The 25,528-nt window shown below is 44.5% G+C and overlaps 2 protein-coding genes across 5 annotated transcripts; one reads left to right on the forward strand and one right to left on the reverse strand.

Annotated features, from left to right (window-relative positions):
• The first annotated feature begins 11,831 nt into the window (after nucleotides 1-11,831).
• Nucleotides 11,832-19,669, forward strand: LOC124685243. Of its 3 annotated transcripts, none has more exons than XM_047219571.1 (11): nucleotides 11,832-12,027; nucleotides 12,547-12,590; nucleotides 13,248-13,374; nucleotides 13,773-13,881; nucleotides 14,775-15,286; nucleotides 16,025-16,337; nucleotides 16,615-16,861; nucleotides 17,038-17,142; nucleotides 17,250-17,348; nucleotides 18,457-18,903; nucleotides 19,177-19,669. In XM_047219571.1, exons 1-11 carry the CDS (start codon nucleotides 11,832-11,834, stop codon nucleotides 19,519-19,521), a joined length of 2,544 nt encoding a protein of 847 aa, XP_047075527.1. In that variant the 3' UTR covers nucleotides 19,522-19,669. The 3 variants fall into 3 exon arrangements, with proteins under 3 accessions (XP_047075527.1, XP_047075528.1, XP_047075529.1); XM_047219572.1 differs by having other exon boundaries at nucleotides 17,253-17,348; XM_047219573.1 differs by having other exon boundaries at nucleotides 11,861-12,027; nucleotides 13,248-13,362.
• Nucleotides 19,670-21,254: 1,585 nt separating this feature from the next.
• LOC124685244 (F-box protein At5g03100-like) lies at nucleotides 21,255-25,308 on the reverse strand. Of its 2 annotated transcripts, XM_047219574.1 has the most exons (4): nucleotides 25,215-25,308; nucleotides 22,240-23,204; nucleotides 21,983-22,117; nucleotides 21,255-21,905 (listed from the first exon to the last, which is right to left on the reverse strand). In XM_047219574.1, exons 2-4 carry the CDS (start codon nucleotides 23,116-23,118, stop codon nucleotides 21,552-21,554), a joined length of 1,368 nt encoding a protein of 455 aa, XP_047075530.1. In that variant the 5' UTR covers nucleotides 23,119-23,204; nucleotides 25,215-25,308; the 3' UTR covers nucleotides 21,255-21,551. The 2 variants fall into 2 exon arrangements, with proteins under 2 accessions (XP_047075530.1, XP_047075531.1); XM_047219575.1 differs by lacking the exon at nucleotides 21,983-22,117.
• Nucleotides 25,309-25,528: the final 220 nt, after the last annotated feature.

A 25,528-nucleotide genomic window follows, 5' to 3' on the forward strand; every position in this document is an offset into this window, starting at 1 on the left:
AGATGTTCGGGAAGATTCAGATGGTACCCGCATCAGCGATGAACCCCATCATCAAGCCTTAGCCATTTCGAGGTTGGGGCATGGATATGATCGGCAAAATCCATCCTGTGTCGAGCAAAGGCCACGAGTGGATTCTGGCCATTACAGATTACTTCACCAAATGGGTGGAGGCCGTTCCTATGAAGAAGGTAAAATCGGAAGATGTTATCAAATTTGTCAAAGAACACGTCATTCATAGGTTCGGGATTCCCCAAACCATCACGACCGATGGAGGTTCGGTCTTTATTTCTAAAGAATTCGTAAAGTTCTCGCGATGACATGGGGATTAAGCTGATCCGATCATCTCCATACTATGCTCAAGCCAACGGGCAAGCCGAAGCGTCCAATCAAAGCCCGATCAAGCTCGATTAAGAGGAAGATTGACGAGAACCCTAGGGTGTGGCATGAGACATTGTCGAAGCTTTGTGGGCCTATCGCATGTCATGCCATGGAGCTATAAAGACTTCGCCATACCAGCTTGTCTATAGGTGAAGCCGTATTACCTTGGGAAATTACGGCTGGATCGAGACGTGTCACGTTTCAGAATGACCTGACAGCTGAAGAATATGCAGCCCTGATGAGTGACACTATTGAGGATGCAACGGAACTTAGACTTTGGTCGTTGGAGAAGATTAAAGAGAACAAAGCTAGGGTAGCTCGTGCATACAATAAGAAGGTGAGACCAAAGGAGTTTCAAGTTGGTGATCTAGTATGGGAAGCCGTGTTGCCACTAGGAAACAAGGATAAAGCATATGGCAAATGGTCTCCTAATTGGCACGGTCCTTACAAAGTCGTCCAGGTTTTGAAGGGTAATGCATACATGCTGGAGCAGTTGAACCCCATCATCAAGCCTTGGCCATTTCGAGGTTGGGGCATGGATATGATCGGCAAAATCCATCCTGCGTCGAGCAAAGGCCACGAGTGGATTCTGGCCATTACAGATTACTTCACCAAATGGGTGGAGGCCGTTCCTATGAAGAAGGTAAAATCGGAAGATGTTATCAAATTTGTCAAAGAACACGTCATTCATAGGTTCGGGATTCCCCAAACCATCACGACCGATGGAGGTTCGGTCTTTATTTCTAAAGAATTCAGAAAGTTCTGCGATGACATGGGGATTAAGCCGATCCGATCATCTCCATACTATGCTCAAGCCAACGGGCAAGCCGAAGCGTCCAATCAAAGCCTCGATCAAGCTGATTAAGAGGAAGATTGACGAGAACCCTAGGGTGTGGCATGAGACATTGTCGAAGCTTTGTGGGCCTATCGCATGTCATGCCATGGAGCTATAAAGACTTCGCCATACCAGCTTGTCTATGGAGCGTGAAGCCGTATTACCTTGGGAAATTACGAGCTGGATCGAGACGTGTCACGTTTCGGAATGACTCGACAGATCGAAGAATATGCAGCCACGATGAGTGACACTATTGAGGATGCAACGGAACTTAGACTTTGGTCGTTGGAGAAGATTAAAGAGAACAAAGCCAGGGTAGCTCGTGCATACAATAAGAAGGTGAGACCAAAGGAGTTTCAAGTTGGTGATCTAGTATGGGAAGCCGTGTTGCCACTAGGAACCAATGATAAAGCATATGGCAAATGGTCTCCTAATTGGCACGGTCCTTACAAAGTCGTCCAGGTTTTGAAGGGTAATGCATACATGCTTGGAGCAGCTGGACGGCGCTAAGTTCCCAGCAGCTGTCAATGGTCAACATCTCAAGAAATATTTCCCAAGCATGTGGGATGACGAACAGTGAAATGTGGGGGCCGATTCATGAAATCGGCCAGTAAATTTTTTTTTAATACAAATCACAGCCGATGCGCAGACATCGACTTGAGAAATAAGTATACTAGTACAGCCGATGCACGGACATCGACTTCAGAATAATAAAAAAGCCGATGCATTGCCATCGACTCTAGAGGAACAAGCTCAATTGAGCAGGTTAACGGATCGGTTTCGAGCCGGAGATCATGACATCTAAGATGAATCTCCCAAGTGGATTTGAAGAGGAGTTGAATCGCGCGTTTGAGGTTGGAGGATGGTTTGGACATGGACTCGGATCTCGTTTGACCGTGTGAATAGGCAACTCGTTTGGCCTCAAATCGTGTTTATAGTGCAGGCCGATGCCCTCGCCATCGGCTCTTTGTGCAGCGACTTCGTTTGACAATCGGCAAAATTGACAAGAAAGCAAAATTAATAGGGGAATATTTTCTTCATTAATAATAGGATTTCTTACAAAGAAAGAGCCGATTGCTCAAGGGAGGAAGAACAAAAGAAAGGTCTATTGACCAATCTGCTACTACTACTAGGCCTGTACTAGTAGATCCTAGTCTACGGGCCGTCGCTACCCTCGTCGTCATCATCGGAGCTCTCGTCGCGCGCTAGCCGCCGGCGGGCTCCGTCGTCGGCCTCCAGAGTGGCCCTCATTGGGGGCCTCCTCATCTTCATCATCGTCGTCGTCGGACCCGGCGCGGAAGCGCTTCGCCGGCGGGTAATCCTCGAGGGAGTCGTCGTCGTCGTCTTCCTCCTCCTCTTCCTCGGAGGAGGTGTAATCGTCCCAGGAGAACGAGTCGTCCTCGCTCTCCGATTCCAGTTCCCCATCGGCGAGGAACTGGAGGTCTTCATCTCCGCTGGTCAAGGACTTGTCGTCCTCGGACCAGACGGAGAAGGCGTGGTCCTCCTGGTCCCACTCCTCTGGGGCGCGCTCGTCGTGCGCCGTCATCAGAGCCGCCATCGGATCCCACTCTGGCGTGGGTTCGCGGGAGGAGGAGGAGGAGGAGGAGGAGAAGGACTGGGAGGAGAGATCCGATGAGGCGGAGGAGGAAGAGGAGGAAGACATTGCTCTGAGATTGGGGTTTCTTGGTGCCGATGGCCAGAACAGAGCAAGGGGATGAAGATGCGAACTGCTCGACGCGGTTAAATAAAAGGGGATATAGTGGAGATTCAATGCCACAGCAGTTTCCGAGGAAGTGGTGCCCAAAGAAAAAAAAATTTGCCAGGTCACGCGGAGAAGTTGAGAAGGCAAGGCATCATGATGAAGGGTACTCGCGACGGTTCTGCTCCGCCACGACATGACCCGACGAAGAAAAGGCGAGTGATTTTGGAATTATCATTTCCAAAACCAGGGGGGCATGTGTTATCACCGGAATTTGACCGGATCAGAGGTGGGCCGCGATTAAGATGGGCTTGAAGAATATACACGGAAGATATACATGAATCGGCCTTGTATACAAAGTTTGGGCTAGTTTGCCCGTGTATTTGTAAATATAGTAGGATACGTGTCGGTTAGATAGAATTTGGCTCGTGCACGGTTGGGATTATTCCCACGTTAGAAAGTCTACGGACTATAAATATGTATCTAGGGTTATTGAGAAAGACAACAATCACGTTCATCACAAACCAATCTAGGCGCATCGCCAACCCCTTGTTTCGAGGGTTTCTTCCGGGTAAGCATCATGTTGCCTAGATCGCATCTTGCGATCTAGGCGATATACGTTTATTCGTTGTTCATGCGTTGCTCGTGCTTCGAAACTTTGTTGATGGCGAGCAACGTAGTTATCATAGATGTGTTAGGGTTAGCATTGTTTCATCGTGTCACATGCTTTTGTCCATGCAACCCTTAGACGTCTAGCCGCCCTTACACCTATCTTAGGTGTAAGGGCGGCACCTCGCTTGATCATTGTTTAGTAGATCCGATCCGTTATGATTGCTCCTTGTTCTTCAAGGATTAGTTTAATATCTCGCATAGTTAGGCCTTGCAAACGGGTTGAAGGATCCGGTAGCACGTAGGGTGTAGTTTGCTAGCCCTAGATAATATGTTCCGGGGATCAACTTCATGTTGGTTTTTAGGCCTTGTCTAGGGTTGGTTTATTATCACCGTGCGTGGCTGCCGAGCTCAATCACGCGTAGGATATTCCGATTATGTGGTGAAAACCCTAAATCGTCGTAGGTCGTTTTAGCTTTATATTGATCAAGCGGGACCACCATGTGATCGTAGACCTCATACGAATCATGGGTGGATCGGCTCCTTGAGCCGATTCACGGGACAACCCGAGAGCCGATCGAGGCTCGTATTTAATGTTTACGTGTATGCCATGCGAGAAACTAAGCGAAGCAAATCCATCACCTTCCCGACCGGGTATAGGTCGGGTGGCACGCCCTTGCACCGAGCATCGGACGTGCGTGCCGAGGCTTTGCGGGCCGTCGCTCGAGGGACCAGGGCCAGACGCAGTTCTGGGAGCCTCCCGGCTCTACTGTGTTGCCCGTCGTTGCTCGCCGGTGGGTTTCTGACCGCAACAGCTAGTAAAACTCTTGATGCTGCTCAAAGAAATTATGCTACAACTGAAAAAGAATTATTAGCTGTAGTTTTTGCTTGTGACAAGTTTAGACCTTATATTGTTGATTCAAAAGTTACGATTCATACTGATCATGCTGCAATTAGATACCTTATGGAAAAGAAAGATGCTAAGCCAAGGCTTATTAGATGGGTGCTTCTTTTGCAAGAATTTGATTTACATATTATAGATAGGAAGGGTGCTGATAATCCTGTTGCTGATAATTTATCTAGATTGGAAAATATTGCTTATGATCCTCGTTCCTCGTTAATGATAGTTTTCCAAATGAACAATTGGCTGTAATAAAGGTGAGCTCGCGAGATAGTCCTTGGTATGCTGATTATGCTAACTTTATTGTTTCCAAGTACTTGCCTCCAACCTTTTCGACTCCAGCAAAGGAGGAAATTCTTTTATGACTTGAGGCATTATTTTTGGGATGACCCACACTTATATAAAGAAGGAGTGGATGGTATTATGTGAAGATGTGTTCCCGAATATGAACAACAAGAGATATTGAGTAAGTGTCATGGTAGTGTTTATAGAGGACATCACGCGGAGATAGAACCGCGCAAAAGTTCTACAATCAGGTTTCTATTGGCCAACTCTCTTTAAAGATGCAAGAAAGTTTATTTTATCTTGTGATGAATGTCAAAGAGTTGGTAATATCTCCAGACGCAATGAAATGCCTATGAGTTATACTCTTGTTATTGAACCATTTGATTGTTGGGGATTTGACTTCATGGGTCCTTTCCCTTCTTCAGAAGGTAACACTCATATTCTTGTTGCTGTTGATTATGTTACTAAATGGGTGGAAGCCATACCCACAAAAAGTGTCGATGGTGAGACCTCTTTAAGAATGCTTTTAGATATTATTTTTCCTAGATTTGGAGTTCCTAGATATCTTATGACTGATGGAGGTTCTCATTTTATTCATGGTGGTTTTAGAAAACTCTTGCTAAATATGGTATTAATCATAGGATTGCTTCCGCTTATCATCCTCAAACTAGTGGGCAAGTAGAATTATCAAATAGAGAAATTAAATCAATTTTGGAAAAGACCGTTAATAAATCTAGAAAAAATTGGGCTAGTAAGTTGAAGGAAGCACTATGGGCTTATAGAACTGCTTATAAGAATCCTATGGGGATGTCACCTTATAAAATGGTTTATGGGAAAACTTGTCATTTACCGTTAGAACTAGAGCACAAAGCTCATTGAGCTGTGAGAGAACTAAATAAAGATCCTAAACTTGTCGGTAAGAAAAGATTGCTACAATTGAGTTCCTCTTGATGAATGGAGAAGTGAAGCTTATGAAAATGCTAAACTTTTTAAGGAGAAAGTTAAGAAATGGCACGATAGAAGAATCATCAAAAGAGAATTTAATGTTGGGGATAAAGTCCTATTGTATCGGTCTCGTCTCAGATTTTTTTGCAGGCAAATTGCTCTCAAAATGGGAAGGACCATATGTCATTGTGGAGGTATATCGTTCAGGGGCAATTAAGATTGGTTCTCTGAAAGGTGATGCCACACAAGTAGTGAATGGAGAAAGGCTCAAGCACTATATTTCTGGAGATTCTTATAATGAAGATGTTGATGTTATTCGAGTGGTGACTCCGGAAGCTTTCATCAAAGGACAAATTGACAGTTCTGCAGAGTTCGACTTCGAATAGGTAACAGTTCTGGTAATGAAAAGTCCGCGGTTAACTTTTCGAACAATGTTTTTGCTATTTTCGGAAAATATGAGAAATTACGAGATCGAAACGGAGAGGAGAGACGCACGAGGGCGTGCCCCCATAGACCGGCGCGGGCCCCAGCCTGGCCGCGCCGCCCTATGAGGACGGCCCCTCGGAGTCCCTCTCCAACTCTGGTTCGACCCGGTACTTTCCTTCTGTCGTGAAATTTTTTGCTATATAATCTCCCGGACCCCTGGAGGTCCGTATATCGTTTTCTCGTCGTGTTTTGTTTCGAGCTGTTTTCTGCCAGGATCTGTTTTTGATCTAGAAGCACCATGGTCTCCAACAACAAGGACAAGGAGCCTTTTGAGAAAGATATTCAAGACCCCGAGTTCAAAGAAGAAGTCGAGAGCGAAGATGAAGAAGAAGTGGAGGAAGACGCGCGTGCACACCCGTGTGTCACCGTCGCAAGCATCGGGGTGTTGGAAGATCCTTTCAACCCCAAGAAGAGCGCGCGGATTCGCACCGAGGGAAAAGTTCCACGTCACTTCCTAGCTCGAAGGACATCTCCTCCAGGCACCTACAACCCCTTCCACACTCTAATTCATAATAGTCAAATTGAAAGGATTCCCAAGGCAGTATTGCCTAGCAGTTGGGATATGGATCGTTCTAACACTGCAGTATTGCCTGAAGCTGAAGAGTGGGGAAACAACTCTAAGAGTTGGGACTCGCCGTCGGACATACTTCTTAGCCGCGTCGAGCATAATTCGGAGATGATCCGCAACCTCATGTACGAGATTGATGAGTTAAAGGAGCTTGTTAAGAAGCTTATCAAGAATTCATCACCACCACCGCCGAAGGAGTAATTCATCATTGGTATTGGCACCCCCTTGGTTTGTTCCAAGCTTGGGGGGAGTGCCGCGGTATCACATCATCACTATCTTTTATCTTTTTACTATCAAGTAGTGTCATATCATGAGTAGGGAAGTTATCATATAAGATGGTTGCAGTGTGGAAGTATCTCTCTTTAGTTGGTTATCTATGTATCCCTTGGTGTGAGTCATCGTTATGGAATATTAATGAGAAGTTTTATCATTTACATACTGCACACCTTATTTTAGTTTGCAATCTCTATTATATGATTGATCTTGTTGTTAGTATTGGTATCACTTTGGGAGCATTGAGTAAATCTATTTGGTCTTGGCAAACTTAGCATTGGTCAATAGCAACAACACTTTGAGTTTAAGTAGAAAAGAGGAAATACATGTAGATATGTTATTTCATTATCTTTCTTTCTTGTTAGCTATGAGCTTAGTATTCCGAAGTTAAAATTATTTGTGCTTACAAGAAAGATGCATGATTGTTTCTATCACATGTATATTTGTTTGTTTCCCTTAACTCTTATGCTTGCTAACCAACCTTGCTAGCCAAAGACCTGTACTGAGAGGGAATGCTTCTCGTGCATCCAAACCCTTAAACCAAACCTATGCCATCAGTGTCCACCATAACTACCTACTATGTGGTATTTCTCTGCCATTCCAAGTAAATACTTCATGTGCTACCTTTAAACAATTCAAAAGTTATCATCCCTTATTTGTGTCAATGTTTTATAGCTCATGAGGAAGTATGTGGTGTTTTACCTTTCAATCTTGTTGGGCGGACTTTCACTAATGGACTAGTGGCTTCATCCACTTATCCAATATTTTTGCAAAAGAGCTGGCAACGGGGTTCCCAGCCCCAATTAATTAACTTTCATTAATAATTCTCTTCACATGTTTTGCCCAGATTCATCAGTAAGCAACTTAATTTTGCAATAGACACTCCTCCATGGTATGTGAAATGTTGGAAGGCACCCGAGGATTCGGTTAGCCATGGCTTGTGAAAGCAAAGGTTGGGAGGAGTGTCATCCGTAAATAAACTAAAGTACATGTGTAAACAAAGAGAAGAAGGATGATCTACCTTGCTGGTAGAGATAACGTCCTTCATGGGAGCCGCTCTTTGGAAGTCTGTTTGGCAAGGGGGTTAGAGTACCCACTACCATTCGTTGACAACAACAAACACCTCTCAAACTTTACTTTTATGCTCTCTATATGATTTCAAAACTTAAAAAGCTCTAGCACATGATTTAATCCCTGCTTCCCTCTGCGAAGGGCCGGTCTTTTACTTTTATGTTGAGTCAGTAAACCTATTTCCCTCTATCTCAAGCAAGCAATTGAGTTGTTGTGATCCAACTATTTATATTGTGATCTATTTAATCATGCCTTTTATTCTTCCTTGTTTACCACAAGTTTTATCCGAATGAATATAGCTTTGAAAGTTATCAATGATTATGAGGAGATTATTATGATTGAGTATGCAAGTTTTGCCGTATAAGCTTTAATATAAGAGCGCTGCTCGACAGATAAGTACAATCTGTTAATTGTTCTTTGACCAAGAACGAAGTTTGCCATCACCAACTATGATTTCCTATGCACCTTTATTTGTGATTTCCTTCTACTTGTTTCAAGTTGAATTATATGAGGAAGTTGTTCACTAGAATGTCTTGTGTGAATTAATGTGATGCTTCTTGTCCGTATTTTATTTATCGACTCTTCACTCCATAAACATGTGGTCTTGTTTACCAAGTTCAGTTTCGCTTGGGGACAAGCGAGGTCTAAGCTTGGGGGAGTTGATACGTCCATTTTGCATCACTATTTTATATCATAATTTCTTGTTATTCATTGATATATTTCATAATTAGAGATGGTACTTATGTTATTTCACCTATTTTGCATGTTTCATGATTATTGGAGAATCACTCACCGGAGTCGGATTCTGTCGGGAAAAGCACCGTCGGAATGCAATATTTCGAAGATCAACAAGCGACGGAAATTACACCGAAGGTCTTATTTCTCCAGAAGAAGGAGCCATCCAAAAGGAGGGGCCGAGGAGGGCCGCCATGGCCCCCCCATAGGCCGGCGTGGGCTCCACCCTGGCCGCGCCGCCTTGTGGGGAGGGGGCCCACAGCCCCCCTCGGCCGCCTCTCTTTCGCGTACTTCATCTACCCGAAAACCTAAGGTACTGAAAATAATCGCGAGGAGACACAACCGCCTCTGCGGGTCGGAAAACACCAGAGAGAAAAGAGCTCTCCGACAGGCTGAAATCCGCCGGGGAAATTCCCTCCCGGAGGGGGAAATCGACGCCATTGTCACCGCCATCGAGCTGGACTTCATTGGGATCATCATCACCATCATCTCCACCACCGTCACCGTCATCTCCACCGCTGCACCTCGTCACCATTTGTAACATCTAGGGTTGAATCTTGATTATTTCATAGGGGAAACTCTCCCGTATTGATTACTCCTTGTTATTGATGCTATTGAGTGAAACCATTGAATCAAGGTTTATGTTCGGATTGTTATTCATCATCATATCACCTCTGATCATGTTCCATATGATGTCTCGTGAGTAGTTCGTTTAGTTCTTGAGGACATGGGTGAAGTCTAAATGTTAGTAGTGAACTATGTTGAGTAATATTCAATGGTTTGATATTTAAGTTGTGGTGTTATTCTTCTAGTGGTGTCATGTGAACGTCGACTACATGATACTTCACCTTTATGGGCCTAGGGGAATGCATCTTGTATTCGTTTGCTAATTGTGGGGTTGCCGGAGTGACGAGCAACTCGAACCCCGTTGGTATATCGATGCGGGAGGGATATATAGCGGGATCTCGAGTTTAAAGGCTGTGGTTAGATTTATCTTAATTACTTTCTTGTATTTGCGGATGCTTGCAAGGGGTATAATCACAAGTATGTATTAGTCCTAGGAAGGGCGATGCATTAGCATAGGTTCACCCACACAACACTTATCAAAACAATGAAGATTAATCAACTATATGAAGCGAAAGCACTAGACTAAATTTCCGTGTGTCCTCAAGAACGTTTGGTCATCATAAGTAAACAAAACGGCTTGTCCTTTGTGCTAAAAAGGATTGGGCCACTCGCTGCAACTATTATTCTCGCATCTTATTTACTTGTACTTTATTTATCTGCTATATCTAAACCCCCTGAATACTTGTCTGTGAGCATTTACAGTGAATCCTTCATCGAAACTGCTTGTCAACACCTTCTGCTCCTCGTTGGGTTCGACACTCTTATTTATCGAAAGTACTACGATACACCCCCTATACTTGTGGGTCATCAGCGCCCAGGGTTGTGGCTGTGGCGGCGGTGGAGGCGCCCAGGGATGCGGCTGTGGAGGAGGAGCCCAGGGGTTGTACGGCGGCGGTTGTGGCGCGGCCGATTCCTGTAGCGCCAGTTGAAGGGCTTCATCATCCGACAGGCCCGGCGGCATGAAGCCGGTGACGTAGCGGGGCAGCAGCGGCTGCACAGGTGGGTCGTTCTCGGAGACGAGGACGCCGAGCTTCGCCATCTCGTCGTCCGTCATGTTCTCAGGGAACTCAAATTTGCGGCCCACCGCCATGGCCTCCTGCCATTCCTGGAAGACGACCGCGACGTAGTCATCGCTGTCGTCCTTGACCTCCTCGTTATGGTACGCCAGCGCCTCGATGTAGTCGTGGTCGTCGTGGTCGTCGTTGTACTACGCACGCGTCGATGCCTGGTCACGACGCGTCGGCGCCTGCTGTCTTCGTGGACGAGTCGGCGGCGGACGGTCGAAGGGAAAGTCCCTGTCGCCCATGAAGCTCGCCCTCCTCCTCCGACCCCTCTCGGTCGAGAGATAGGTACGCCAACTTTCAGAGTCGATGGCGTATGCCGGATCGGCGTGGAGGTCCGGCGGCAGGTACCGCCTCCTTCGCCGGATCTCCGCGGTCCGATCTGGCTCGCGCGCAGGGACGAGAGGGATGGGCACCCGGCGGCAGCTGAGCCGCCAACCGCCAGGCAATTGCACGCCCGGCCAGGCCTCGCACGGCGTCCAGTTCCCGTGCATCAGCCTCCCCACCGTGACGGGCAGCGGCACCCTCTACGTCCGCTCCCCCTTCTTGGTGCCGCTGCCGGACGCCTCGAAATCGTTCTTCTTCCCCATGGCGCTGCGACGGTGGTGGTGCGAGTGGAGGTGTGGGCGAAGGAGGAACGGGGCCGGTGGACTTTTAAGGCTGGCCGCGCGCGAGATACGATGCCATTGAAGGCGGCGCAGAAGCCCAGCCGCCGCCCGCAAGTGCGCGCGCAGAACAGGCAGCCGCACCATTGATGGCGAAGGCTGCGGCGCAGACGCGGAAGCGCTTACCGCGGAAGCGATGGCCGCCGAAGCGATGCCCTCGATGCAGGCTCGCTGCCAGGCGGGCCTGGTGGAGACGCGAGCGGACACTTTGCGCGTCCACAAATATGCGTCGGGTTTGCGTCTCTGCGGACGGCCCGATCACTTTGCGTCACGCCACTGAAGTTGGTACCAGACACATTTTCGATCACGCCGGATGCAAACGATCTCCGTCATGCCCTAGGTTCAAAATCCCGCAATCTAGTGCGAAGGGTAGATAGGTCCATGTGGGTGCTTGCCGGTCGCCGCCTCCGCCGTAAAACTCGTGCACGGAGCCCACCCCTCGCGCAAACCCAACCTCCTTTATTAATTTCCAACAGGTCAATTTTATTTAATAAATATCGCGTCTACCACCGTTTGTTCCCTTTTGAAGCACGGACGCACCCAGCCCAGCCGGCCCCAACCACCCACCCTCACCCCCGACCAAAACCCAGGGGCGCGCGTCGTTTGATGCGATTCCGGCGCCGATCGAAGCCACCGCCACCACCACCGTGACCCGCGCCTCCGCCGTAGCGTTCGCCCATCTCCCCGGCGGCCATGGCTGGTGGCGGCGACAGCGGCAGCGGGCCCCGCCCCTCCGACAAGGCGGCGCGCCCGCCGATGACTGCGATCGACTCCACCATCCAGTCCATCAAGGAGGTCGTCGGCGAGCACTCCGACGCCGACATCCTCGACGCCCTCCGCGACTCCAACATGGACCCCAACGAGACGGCGCAGAAGCTTCTCAACCAAGGTACGCCGCCTCCCCGATCTGTTCGCTTCGATCTCGGCCCCACGCGCTCAAACCTAGGGTTTCGGGCGTTCGTGTCTCCGACTCGCACTCGGCTGGTACAGCCGTTTTTTTAGTGTAGTTTGCGGGGGCGCGCAGAATTCTGGTTGGGGTCGGCTAGGGTTTTGGAGCTCAATCGATCTGTCGCGGTTTCCCACCAGTGACTCAGAGTTTGATCTGAGCTGGCTAGATTGACTTTATTACTAGATGTATATCTGTGTATAGGGTCAGGTTGGAGTGGATTGTTTACCCGAGCTGGGTTAGTGATTAGGGCTTTGTATTGCCTGCTAAACCACTAAATCTAGACTAAGTTAAGACATGTTTCATGAGACGGAGGGAGTATTTGTGATGCAAGTTATGGTGATATCACTGGAATGTGGCATTCAACTTATCTACTATTTATCCAGTCTATAGATGAATTATGTTGCTGTATGTAATCAACTCTATTCGTGGTAGTGACTCTCCTAATGTATGCATCCGCAGATCCATTTCATGAGGTGAAACGGAAAAAGGACAAGAAAAGAGAGGTATGTGTTTCCCTTCTTTTCAATACTTGGCATGATGTGAAATGAAGCTTGAAAAACACAATAATGATATCTACAATGAACTGCTATTTGCAGTAGCCCATTCACTTCATAACAAACTTCTCGTACCTCCATGGTTGCCATGCCTTAATAATCTTTACACCTAATTTGCCAACGCAATGAAAGGCTAATGGCGCACAGCAAGTGCTAGGTTTTTAAATTCATGAGGTGCCAACATAATAGAAGAAACACTAGGCTAAAGCACAAGAGGAGAAACATTAAGACACTGCCCATAGTTTCTACATATAGGTTTTACTGCTGCCGTGCTTCTCTTTTCCCTTTGTGAGCGATGGTTCATGGTTCAAAAAACCTATAGAGCACCTCATTGCCATTATGCATTATAATTTAGGCATATATCTTTTCCCTTTTATATTTGCTCTCCTTTTTGTAGCCTAAACACTTGAAACTTTGATGGTTACTTGAGAGCCTATATTGTTTTTCCTTCTACCACACTTAAAACTTTGATCGCTACCTGAGAAAGTTTTATGCATGCTGTTTTATCCACTGTTATATTGGATACTCAGTGTTTAAGTTTAACTTCAAAGTGCATTTGTACTCTGGCTATTTCTCGTTGCTGAAGCGTCTGTGTTACTTTTTCAGAGTGCTGGCCAGAAGAGTTTTGCTCAGACCTCAGCACAAGGTGAGCACGGTTCTCAAGGGACAAGGCCACACACTCAAAGGGTTGAGATTGATCAAAGAAGAGCTCACAATCAAGGTCAGACATATGGTAATATAGCTGAAAGCTAGCACTTATATTACATCAGGCTCAGAGATGTGCTTCATTTACTTTGAGCAGTTTTCTTCCAATCTTTTGCGTGGTTTAACTGCTCTTACATACTTAGTTTTGGTTCAGTTGGATAATGGTTCCATAGCAAAAGACAATTTTGTGTAGATTTTGATTGAGCAGATATTAAAGACTCACTGTTTTTCATGACCCTTTATTAGAGGCACCCATTTGGTTGATATGAAGCATATTCTATTTTTCTGGTTGCTACCAAGGCTCCATTCCACTTGTTTGAATAATTATGAAATTCCTTTTCTTTTGTTCATTTGTAATTGTATTAGCAGCATGATTGCATTTGTTCCATAGTCTTTCCCTCATTGTTGACACATGACTTGATGCAGGCCCTAGTCGAGAATTTCGGGTAGTGAGGGACAACAGACATGGTTCCATGGAAAACAGATCAGAGCTAGGACACAAAGGTTCTACATATATGTCAGGCTCTGATAGGAGGTATGATTGCATTTTATGTTTCTTATGAAATTACTTTTCTTTCCCGTTTTCTACAACCAGTTACTATATATCGGCGTTCAGAAACATCAGCATAAATCAGACTCTGTCTGAGGGCTCCTTTGATTCAAAGGATTTGCATAGGAATTGTGTAGGATTTGGTTCCTATGGGAAAATTTCCTATACATGTTGTTTGATTCATAGGAACATAGCCTATAGGAAAAATTCCTATAGGAATCTTGTAGTGTAATTCCTATAGGAAAAAAGCATTAGCTCATACCTCATGGAAAAATTCCTTTGCTACCATCAAACAAACTTCATCTTCCTATAGGATTCAAGTAGACATGCCATTCCAATCCTGAGGGTTTCTGCAAGGCTATCTGCTTACATTTGGGTCCTCACCGTTCAGATCGCAGTTCATATATTCATTATTTTACTTATTTTGTTCACCAATCGGTGCTGAATTGTTCCACATCATTTGAACGTCATTTGTAAATTGATAGCAATAAACCATAAAACACAATTCTAGGGTAATGAAATCTATCAGTCACGCAGTATTATTTTGACTGATGCTATATTGAACTGCATTTGTTTGTATATACACTTGAATACTTGATACGTGTGTAGGTTGACTTATCTTTGTATCTTGACACTTGAATGGTTATAAAGTCGTGGTTACCGCAGTTGGCTTTACAAAGATTTTTTTTGGGTACATTAACTAATGTACGGAGTACCATCGTTTTAGAGGCAGAAATGAAATACTTGAAATCGATATAGTCCTCCTCCCCCAACCCCTAAAACACTAGCTGGTGCACACACCATAATTTGTAATCATTAGTTGTTTTTCCTGTTTGCATCTGCACTACTTTGCTTACTGTGGATTTTTTTTTCTCTAGTGGGGTTGTAGTTCAATCTGATCGAAATCACCCTCCAGCTACAAACTCAGAAGGTCAGATCACACATCAAACTGCAAAGAACGTGCTTCAGATGAGCAGGGGGGCTCAGGGCACTTATCAGAGGCATGCAAGGCCATATTTGAAGAACACTCAGAATGAGCACCAGCATCCACATTCTGATCCTGCTCATTCTTCACCCAACTACAAAGCTACTGGAGGATCTGTCGGACCTAATCGACGCGAAGCTGGTGTAGCTAATGGTCCGAGGCAGTATTCTGGTCGTCCAGGCTCGCAGTTTCATGCACCAAATGGTTCTTATCCTGCAAATATTCAAAGGGGGAATTTTGCTTCAGCTGGGCCTTCTGGTCATCGCCCAGCATTTGTGTCTAGAAACACTCAACCCAACCAGAGACCTGCATTAGACACAGTATCTCGTGGCAGGTCTGCTGGTAGATCTTTTGGGAACCAAAACACCAACAAGTATCACCAGGGTCCTGCTGGCAACATAAAAGGTAATATTCCCAGTGATGATCATATTATGTGTTTCCTGAGTGCGTGCAACTCCAAAGCACATATACAAGAGAATGGAGAGTACATTTTTCTTTTCACTAACAAGTTGTGTGTACAATCTTTGTAACTAGTGAACAGCAAAATTTATGTCTAGATTTACATGAACAAGTAATAAAAGCTAGTGGTGTACCTCACCGTTGATGGATAAACAAAACCTGTTTTACATACTGTATATAGCCAATTCCACGAATAATTGTTTTTGAAGTTTCAGTTTGGTTTACTTAATGGTAAACTAGTTATCTACTGCTTGTTCTACTAAGTTACACATAGTGTCCAGTTATATGTATTCACGCAAGTGTCTTGTGCGCAAAAAATGCAGGCTAGCTGTAATTTTCTAGATTTTACCTTTTGGAAATTACTACTTGTCTTATTTTTTAGAAAAAAGCAAGCTATATGCCGTGTTCAGTAGAAAACTAGTTATTCTGCTAAATTACAGTGTCCAGTTATATATTTTCACGCAAGTGTCTTGTGCGCAAAAAATTCAGGCTAGCTGCAATTTTCTAGATTTTACCTTTTGGAAATCACTATTTGTCTTATTTTTAGAAAAAAGCAAGCTATATACCATGTTCATTAATAATTTAGTCTCTAATTTTTTACAAGCTTAAAAATGAAATGTTAATTGATGCATTACTCTTTTTTGTCTTAGGTGACTGTAGATCTCATTTTCTTTCTTTCTGCAGCCATACGACCAGCTAAGCAGTGGAAGCCAAAATCGACAAATAAGTCTTCCACCAATGATGCTGACAACAGTGTAACAGATGCAGTATCTCCTTTAGATAGCAACCCTGAAAATGCCAAGGTTCTGGATGTGAACAGCTCGTGTGACAAAACTTCTCATTCTAACGTGCACGAGATGGAACATGTGATCATCCCAGAACATCTCCGTGTGCCAGAGTATGAGCAGACAAGATTAAGATTTGGCAGTTTCACTCCTGGGTTTGATTCAGACCCATTACCGACCTCATCTTCTCCAGAACCCCAACAACCAGAAGAGTAGGTGAACCTTTGCCAATTATGAAAAGCGATGACACTTGCCAGTATCAATGAAATTTTACTTAAAAATAAATACTGTCCAGCTGTTACCTTAAAAGCACTTGTTTATTGAATTGAGCTGTACTATATGCTGCAGTTAGTTCAGGATGGTTTTGTTACTATTTGCATGGTAAAGCTATGAATGCTCTAGTTCTTTACCAAATGATAGTTGTAAATTACTATATCTTATGATGCGAGTTTGGTAATAGACAATTATCTTATTGCATCTTACTTACAGTGTACAAGAACCTGTTGAACTGGCTGTTGAAGAGGATGCATTCGGTTCTGAACATGATGAAGTGGATGAGCAAACTGTATCAACATCATCAGCAGAGGTTTCCTTACCACCATCTGAGGATAGTGAACAGATGAATGGTCAAGAAGTTGAGGATGATGATGGACTGGGCTTAGTTCAGAGTGATACTCCACTTGGTGTAGCAGATGACCATAATATCCAAAGCACCTCTAGTTTGACTGCTTTTTCTGTAAGTCAATTAGGAAGAGTACATAAACATTGCTATTTTGTTTCACTGCTGCCAAGATGATAGAAGTTTTATTTTCTGCCATTTATTTCTGTGTGTATTTTTGAGATGAAGTGTTTATACATTGTTCAGATAAATTGTTGAATTTTGCCGATAACTGTGACATTTTCTTTTTCTAGGCATATGGTCATGGAGATCCTAATATGCATCCTAATAATGAGGCGCAATTATACGGTCTGGTGGAGCCTAATGTACACCCACAAATGTTGGCTTCCTCTTCTCAGGTAAATTTGCAATCCAGTTCAGCTGACCTTGGGTCTCCCTGTGGACAGAAACTGAAGCAAATGCTATACCTTGATACTGACATGCCTGCCGCCCTCTCTCTCGAAAGCAGGAATACGCTTCGGTTAATCCAGAAGCAGATAATGCTGCTCAAGTATTCAGGATGACAGAATCTAATGTGCATTCACAAGTTCCTTCCGCATCTGAGGTAGCAAAATTTTACTTCACTAACTAACCTGTTTCCAAGACTAACTTAACTTTCCCTGCAAATGATCATTACTTGTACTTGACACCTACCAGTTAGACTCCCCTTGGTGGTTTGACTTACAACCATGCTGATTATGGATGGGTTGGCTAATAATTGATCCAGACTTACATCCATATAGTTTACATCCATATAGTTACCTTTCTTTGCAAAGGACCATTACTTTTACTTAGCACCTACTAGTACCAGTTAGACTTCTGTTCGTGCCCAAGTCATGCTGATTATGGTTGGGCTGGCTGCAAACAAGTCAACTTTAGCCATATTCCACTCTGATCTGCTCTCGCATCTAGTGAACTCGTTTAGTGCTTTGTAAACTATTGATCCAGCCTGAGTCAACAGTGCAAGCTTGCTCTGTTCATATTGGCTTGTAATCTTGCCAACCGAACTGGATTCTCTGACTTTGCCTGCCCTGGCTTTGGGACACTGACAGCTGGGTCCCGCATCTGGTGGGCTCCACATTTCAGTGACTCAAAGTCAGGGAAATGTTAGAAAGGCGCCTCGAGCAGCAGCAGATCTGAAACATTATGGATAGTAACCAGCAGGTCACCATTCTGTCTTCCTTGCCCTTGTTTCCCCCTCCATTGGGCCTGTTCGGAATATATATAATTTTTGTGTGGCCACCGGTATTTAGCTCACACTTGAACTAAATACTGGGGAGCACACAAAGTTTACACTCAATCCAAACAGGGCCTTAGTGGGTGTGTGTCTTCTGGGAAGGGTAGAAAACCCTAGCTAAGCCAGTGACACACTCCCTATCATGGGTCAAGAAAACCCTGGAGCCAAGTTTTTTACAAGTCTTTATTTTGTTCTATATTGTCGCCTGGTGTTTGTCAGGTGGGGATTTTTCTTGCACCTGCTTGGTTTTTACTTAATTTTAACCTGCTCTCACAGACTGGATTGTGAACTTAAGCTTTTACCTCCTTTTGCGGTCTTTTCCTGAAGTAAATTCTGCTTACACTTAACCAACCTGTGGCAACAATTTAAATTAAACGTTGTCTTAATGGCAAGTACTATTATCTCATTGTACCCTTCGTCTGTTTTGCTTTTGTAGGCCCTTAGTTCACAGCAGCAACATATTGCAATCTCTTCACAACAGCAACATATGTCCCAGCAACAAGCAGCACAGATGTACCCTCCAATCCATGTGCAGCATTATCCGAATTTCATGCCATATCGCCATCCCCTCTATTCTCCACCAACATACTTCCCACCCATGGCTATGCCAAATTATTCAGCAAATGTCCCTTACGCGGCAAATGGAAATAATTATCTTCAGATGCCTAGTGGAGGCTCACATTTAACCGCAGGACAAGTCAAGTATGGAGTTTCACAGTATAAACCAGTCCCTGCTGGTGGTAACCCTTCTGGTTATGGAAACTACACTCATCCAGCTGGTTATGCACTTAGTTCTCCTGGTGTTATTGGCACTGGAGTTGGTGTTGATGATGTCAATCGGATGAAGTACAAGGATAACAACATCTATGCACAAACCCCACAGGTACAAATTTTGAATGTCGAGTATGAAATTTTATATGAACTAGAACTATGTTTTCTGCCTGTTAAAAAGTTCTGCTTGTTTTGGGGGTATAGATAGATGTCAATGGTTTCCTTTTGATGTATTTAGGAAATTGGCTCTCACAAAAATATTCTTACGGCCTACCTCTGTTTCCTTTTAATTGATACAAATTTAGTATAAAGTTGTACTAAATCCGAGTTAAAAGGGATCGGAGGAAGTACTTCCTTGATTTGACAATTTGGGCATCTTTAACAGGTAGAGGCATCTGATATCTGGATTCAGACTCCTAGGGAGATTCCAACTTTGCAGTGCCCCCCATATTATAACTTATCAGGTCAAGCAACACCTGGTGCTTATATGCCGAATCCTGGGAATGCATCTTTTAGTGCTACAGCTCAATCCTCTCACGCACAGTTTCCAGGCATGTACCATCCTCAGCAGCCTCCCTCAATTGTAAGTCCGCATCCAATGGTGCATCAACAGGTCCCATCTGCCATTGGTCCCAATGTTGGAGTTGGTGTAGCTGCACCAGGCCCCCAAGTGGGGGCTTATCAGCAACAACAGCTTGGTCATATGAATTGGAGACAGCCCAGCTTCTAGAGAAGGTTTTTTAAATTATCTGTAATTAGGGGGTCACAAGAGCCTTTAATGTAACAACAATTGGCTCCTCTTAACAGGAACCACTACTGCTTTTTAGTGCAGCTCTGTCTGATCTATTTTATGGTTTAACAAGTTTTGTTAGCTTTTCTGTTCTCCCATGTGAAATCAGTATCCCTTGTGAACTGCTTTTCTGTTCTCCCATGTGAAATCATTATCTCCTGTGGGGTGGTATGATATGAATGATGCTGATTGCTAGCTATTCATTGATCTAAATTCTTGAAAGAGCACACGGGTTGAGCATTGCTCGTTTTGTTCTCTTTTCTTAATCTATTTACATTTGGGAAATTGGGCAGCACGCATACAATACACATTTGTAAGATGAGGCCCTGCTATGTTTTTTTTTTGGACACGAGTACTTCTATTAGAACTGTGGAACAACACCCATGGGCCATGGGGCACAACAATCTGGCTAGGTCTTGTGTATGTATTGGGACGATAAAATTGAACATGTATTGTTACTACCTTTATTTACTCTTTTTTTACACCGAGAGCCCTTTTAGATGATATAATATGGTAGGAGGGCCACCGCATTTTTGTGAAATCTATTACGAGGCTCTCCACTCAATGGTCTCTCTCCATTGTTCCTCACAGCGTGTTTGGTCCGGAGGAATTATAGTTAGGGAACAGCGTGTTTACAGTACCCCTGAATTATTATGAACAATCCATCTTTATGAGATCCAAACTTCCAAAGGCTGAGGTCTACCGGTCCTCCACCAAAGTGTCCATTGGACCATTTCGATCTACCCCGCATGGCTGTTGCGGGGCTTCCCCTCGCGCACAGGGACTTGGAGGACGCCAGGCGGCCGCCCCGGGATGCCGTTGGTGATCTCACCGGCGAGGAGTTTGTGGCTGGATTTGGCCTCACGCCGGTCTGCTGCCCGTTGGTGCTGAGGTTGTGTTGGCTTTTGTGGTGGCAGGAGGTGCCGCTGCAAGTGCTTCACAGGGAGAAGCTCTTTTGCGATCTAGGCGCTCTTTGGTGTCGTTGATCTGCTGGGCGTTCACCACATTCACGAGGATGTGGAGGAGCTCTACAACAGCGGCGCCTCGGCTTCGTATACATTCTTCGAGGTGTTGTTGTAGAGCTCCCTTCCTGTCCTCGTGTGGTTGCTGCTCTCTGGGAGAAATCCCTAGCTTTGGTTGGCTCAACAACCGTAATCAATGTATACTGCAGGATCGCACGGTTGAGTTTAGGTGCAAGTTGACAGTTTTTTTTGCGTTTTTTTTTGGAAGATAAAGAGCTTTATTTCAAACAGTGGGATTACAATCCTTTGAAAGGATATCAACTAAGAATGGTGGTGTGAAATTAATCCACAAGCACCTTCTCTCTCTTAGCATAAAAATGGGCTGCTTCATTAGCACACCACGCTACAAAAGAAAATTTAATAATAGAGAAATTCCCACTAAGCTCCTTAATTTCCTGGCATATACTGGCAAGTTGACAGTTTTAAAAGGGAAACAAAAGCAAAAGCTCTCAATTCTGAAGGTTGACCTAGATTAGGTAGATCCATTAACGTTTCTCTCAAAAAAAATGGAACCATTAACGTGATTATCCAGTGAAGGTTCACATCAAGAAAAGGCATCTTCTTCGACCATGGCTAGAAATATTACTTAGCACTCAATGTTAACCATAAAACTAAACCACCCACTTAGATAGCTTGTTATATATCTTGGTAATACTGAAGAACAGGAAGGCCTACCTACCCACAAACAAAGATAGCTCGTCCGCTTCCAGTTATCCATCAGTCTATATCTGGTAGTGGAATCAGATTTTAAGAACTTGTTTAAATGTCACTTGGCACATCACAAACCAGTGGCACAGATAGTAGCATGCCTAGACGCCATAAGGTTCAGATAATACGAACTTGAGAAGAGTTGTCCAAACATGAGAGCTAATCAGGTTTGGACAAGACACAAAACAAGTTCGCCTGGTCAAAGAATAGCTCGGACGCGGACCTAACCCTGACTGGGAATCAACACGTGAATGGATCAGCTAAATCCAAATCATCGAAATCCTTGATGTCCCAAACATTGCGAAAACATTTGCCAGTGGTAAACTTAAACCGAGCACCTCTTGACGCCCTCTTCTCCAGCTGCAGCTTCTTCCGATGTTTTGCAAAGAACTCCTCATTGGAGTTCTTGGCTTCGATCCCAAGTGTCATCGACTCAAGCACTTTCGCATGCAACACAAAGAATGTGACGAAACTAACTTGGGACATGACGCCGTAATATTGTTCAAGCACAATTTTCTTCAGACGGATGTCATGACATCTGACCAGGTTCTGGTGTTTACGACGCCATAAATTGTTTGGCCCTGTTTCAAATGACTGAAAAGAACATACAAAAGTTGGTCACTTTAGAATAGAAAGTGGATAAAAACAAACAAAGAAGGAAGAATTTGAACCTGAATGTACAACTTTTCCAAGCAGGGAAAGCATCTCATCAAACCAATAACAATATCCAGACTAAGAATATCCAAAGCAATAGCTAAAATCTTGATACTGCTCACCACTGTTGCTAGGGTATTAATGCGCAGTCTCTTTATCAAGCATAAAAGAAAAAAGTAGGTTATAATTTTTTTTTGAGGGAAAAGTAGGTTATAATTTTTCTGCATGCAGAAATGCAGGTAAGAAGCATCGCATGGGCAAGAAGAAGAAATACCTCAATAACCGTGGAGCCAAGCAAGATTATGTTGTAGGTTTCCGAAGAGCAGCGCAAGGTTTCAAGTTTAGGTGCGAAGACTACCGACATATCCAGGCCACTACTCCAATCAAGGTGGAGCAACTTCTCAAGAGAAGGGGCATTCTCGATGATAAGTTTCTCAAACTTTCGCTCGCATGCCCAACGACATTCAGCACGCACACCAATGCTTCTAAGGCTAACAGAATTGATCGTGATGCTACGGAAACCGGAACAGTAGCTAATCAGCAAGCATTCCAGTGCAGGGCACCCTGCAATAATGCGTTGCAGCGAACACTCGGAGATCGTGACCATTTCAAGCGAGAGCTGCTTAAGCTGGAGGAACTGAAGCCCTTGGACAGTGTTGTCAGAGAGGTGGCATCTTTCAATGGTGGCAACAATGAGAGTTTTCGAGAAGCGGAAAAAGGGTTCCGACAACACTGGTAGCATCACCTGATGTTGTCTCGGGCAATGTAAATTAAATTCCTCGAGGTTGTCAAGGGCGGGCGACCGGAGCCAGGAGTCCACGGTATCTGCTCTGTAGCCTCTAAATCCATGGCGGATACAGAAGCGTCGTCCGGGACCTTGGTGAGAGGCAAGGATGTGTGATATAACACCTGCAGCAAGCTCACCGCAACGTGCGAGGCCACGACAGTCGAGGTTGAGAGGGGCAGAGCACCAAATGTGGCGCCACCGGGAAGCAAGGATTCGGGTGCGGGCGCCATCCTTGGTAGGAAGGAGGGAGATGATCTCGCCGAGAACAGCGTCAGAGAGGTCGCTGATGCGGTCGGCCCCTCCTCCTTCATCCTCATCCACTCTCATCCTCTTCTCTGAACTAGGGCCATCCGCCTCCATTTCCATCCTCGTTCCTGAAACTCTGCTGTGCTACATATTGTCCATCACATCTTCAGGAAATACACATCTGCTGAACTCCTTAACCTGAAACTCTGCTGTCAAGCAAGCAGTACAGTCAATTATCTAAGTTGGAAAAGATCTTTTAACATGAACTGAGCTTGTAAAACCAATGGCGTAGAAAGAAGAGCAAGGGACCAATCTCTGTACGTAAGATGTGAAGAGAAAATGATGATTCTAAGGGATAGAATGTTACGAGACAGAAACAAGTAGACAATGTTACCAATACCATGCATCCTTTGCTTATTCAGATAAAGTAGAACAAATCTGACTCACTTGCACACACAATTCTGGGCAAGTTGCAATTAGAATTGGTGACAAGATAACACTGCACACTACCATTTCTGGTACCGACAAAATCACACTGCACACCAAAGAACTACACTAGCAAGAGAGGCTACAATGTCCAAGAACACCAAAAGTAACTTGCAGCAACATGCTCAGCGCATCTTTCAAGAAAACAAGAAAACAAATATGGCGGTCCTGCAATATTCAGTGTTAACACTGAAGAAACATGCATACTGAAAGTGGCAACATGCTCACGGCATTCAGATAGGACACAGGACAGACGTGAATTTAACATGAGCTAACTAGGATTGCACATACATACATAGACAGATTATATCGGAGTTCAATGACAGAAAAGCATCCCAGGCGAGAATAGATGATTGCCTCAAGCATTGCACCCAGCTAGTAACAGGTTGCGTAGCGAGAACAAATCGAGCCTCCGGAACATAGAACGAATGCGAATTAATAATCTCTAGATACGTTGGGAGAAGATGTTACCCCTCCGATCCATATTAGTTGAAACAAATATAGATGTATCTAGACATATTTTAGTTCTAGGTACATCAACAGGGCCACAGGAGTGTGGCCCGGCCGCACAGGGCCCCAATTTTTTGGGGGCCCAAAATTTCTAAGTTGTCCTTCTATATAGATTATAGACATGTGTGCCATAGTTTAATCACTAAGCCTTCTCAGCTGAATTAGTTGTAAGGTTCAACCTTGCATATTGATAGATAAGGAGGAGCTTGCTAGTTCGATTCTTGCAGATGGCGCCACTTCTTTGTTTTCTTCGAGTTTTTTCTATTCTGATTGGCGCAGCTCATTTCTTTCATTTCTTCGACTTCCTCTATTCTGATTAGAGTTGCTCGTTTTTTTTTGTTTTCTCCAACTTTTTCCTCTTCTGCCTGTACTTATGGTATAAATACTTAATTATTTATTTTATTAGCATCAAATAAAACTCAAACAAGCTGCATGTATAAACCACACTGTATCCACTTTTGAAACAAATATGTAATTCAAGTTTTAAACATATCAGAAAGTTTATAGTTAGATATAGTGATGTTGTATTCCTCTCATGGGAGTACTTCTTATAATGGGCTTATCTATATACATGTACTTGTTTGTTTCTTTTGAAAACAATTTTCTGTTCCAAGTCTTAAACATATCATAAAGTTCATTATTTGATATAGTAATATTGCATTTCTCTCATCGGGGTAGTTCTTGTAATGGGCTTAGCTATATACATGTATTTCTCTCATCGGGGTAGAATGAAAGTACTTTCCTAGTTTTTATAACTCAAACAGTGTAAATGCATCAAAACCATCAGCTGTAGGTCTTTTTTGGTTGGACCATTGGTCCGGTCGGATTTTAAAGTATATGCTACCTCATAAAATAATTTTTAAGACGATGTTAGCGCGAGTTCAGAATCCACGGATGTTGAGAGTATTTCTTCCCTAAAAAAAACATAAACCACACATGTGTCATAATTTTTCATTATCTATATTTGTCTAGTGAAATAGGGCTCATTTTAGAGTTTCGCAGAGGCAGAGCCCCGGATTTTGCCAGCCCGGCCCTGTACATCAATACTAGTGGCGGCAAGTAATATGAATCATAGGGAGTAATATTTTTGGCCAACAAGACAACTGACTGACTGAACGAACCTACACATGCTGTTCTTCCACTAGATTGACGGCACCAAAATGACACATCACACCGCATAATCATGATTTTCACTAGAAACTACGGAATCAAGCGTGTACCTTGGAGATGACCTTGGGTTCTTCCACTTGTAGCACAGCAGATGAAACTTCGTTCCTAGAACGTGTCGCAGAGCGCCTTGGAGGGAAGAGGATGGTGTGGCGGCGGCGCCAGGATAGAGGGAGGTCGGGGAAATGAGAGTTTCGGTGGGAGCTTCGCGGGCCTAAGCGGGATGGTGGCTGACAACACGTACGATTGAGTGATTTCTGCCGGGCTTTTGGGCCCTGGTCATGACCGGCCCGGTCCAGCAAGATATAACCGATGCGTCCACCGGCGTCCAGCACGTTCAGCTTCAGCCCGAACCCAAACCGTCCAC

The sequence above is a fragment of the Lolium rigidum genome, chromosome 1, assembly GCF_022539505.1.
Source record: "Lolium rigidum isolate FL_2022 chromosome 1, APGP_CSIRO_Lrig_0.1, whole genome shotgun sequence".
Taxonomy (NCBI): domain Eukaryota; kingdom Viridiplantae; phylum Streptophyta; class Magnoliopsida; order Poales; family Poaceae; genus Lolium; species Lolium rigidum.

Excerpts from the sequence above, each read along its gene's own strand:
- LOC124685243 (XM_047219571.1), top strand. The coding sequence starts at position 11,832 with ATGGCTGGTGGCGGCGACAGCGGCAGCGGGCCCCGCCCCTCCGACAAG. Across the intron at positions 13,882-14,774 it reads ATGTCAGGCTCTGATAGGAG|TGGGGTTGTAGTTCAATCTG; the intron begins GTATGATTGCAT and ends TTTTTTCTCTAG. Across the intron at positions 16,862-17,037 it reads CTAGTTTGACTGCTTTTTCT|GCATATGGTCATGGAGATCC; the intron begins GTAAGTCAATTA and ends TTCTTTTTCTAG.
- LOC124685244 (XM_047219574.1), bottom strand. The coding sequence starts at position 23,118 with ATGGAAATGGAGGCGGATGGCCCTAGTTCAGAGAAGAGGATGAGAGTG. Across the intron at positions 22,118-22,239 it reads TTGGCTCCACGGTTATTGAG|AGACTGCGCATTAATACCCT; the intron begins GTATTTCTTCTT and ends TGCTTGATAAAG. Across the intron at positions 21,906-21,982 it reads TGGAAAAGTTGTACATTCAG|TCATTTGAAACAGGGCCAAA; the intron begins GTTCAAATTCTT and ends TGTTCTTTTCAG.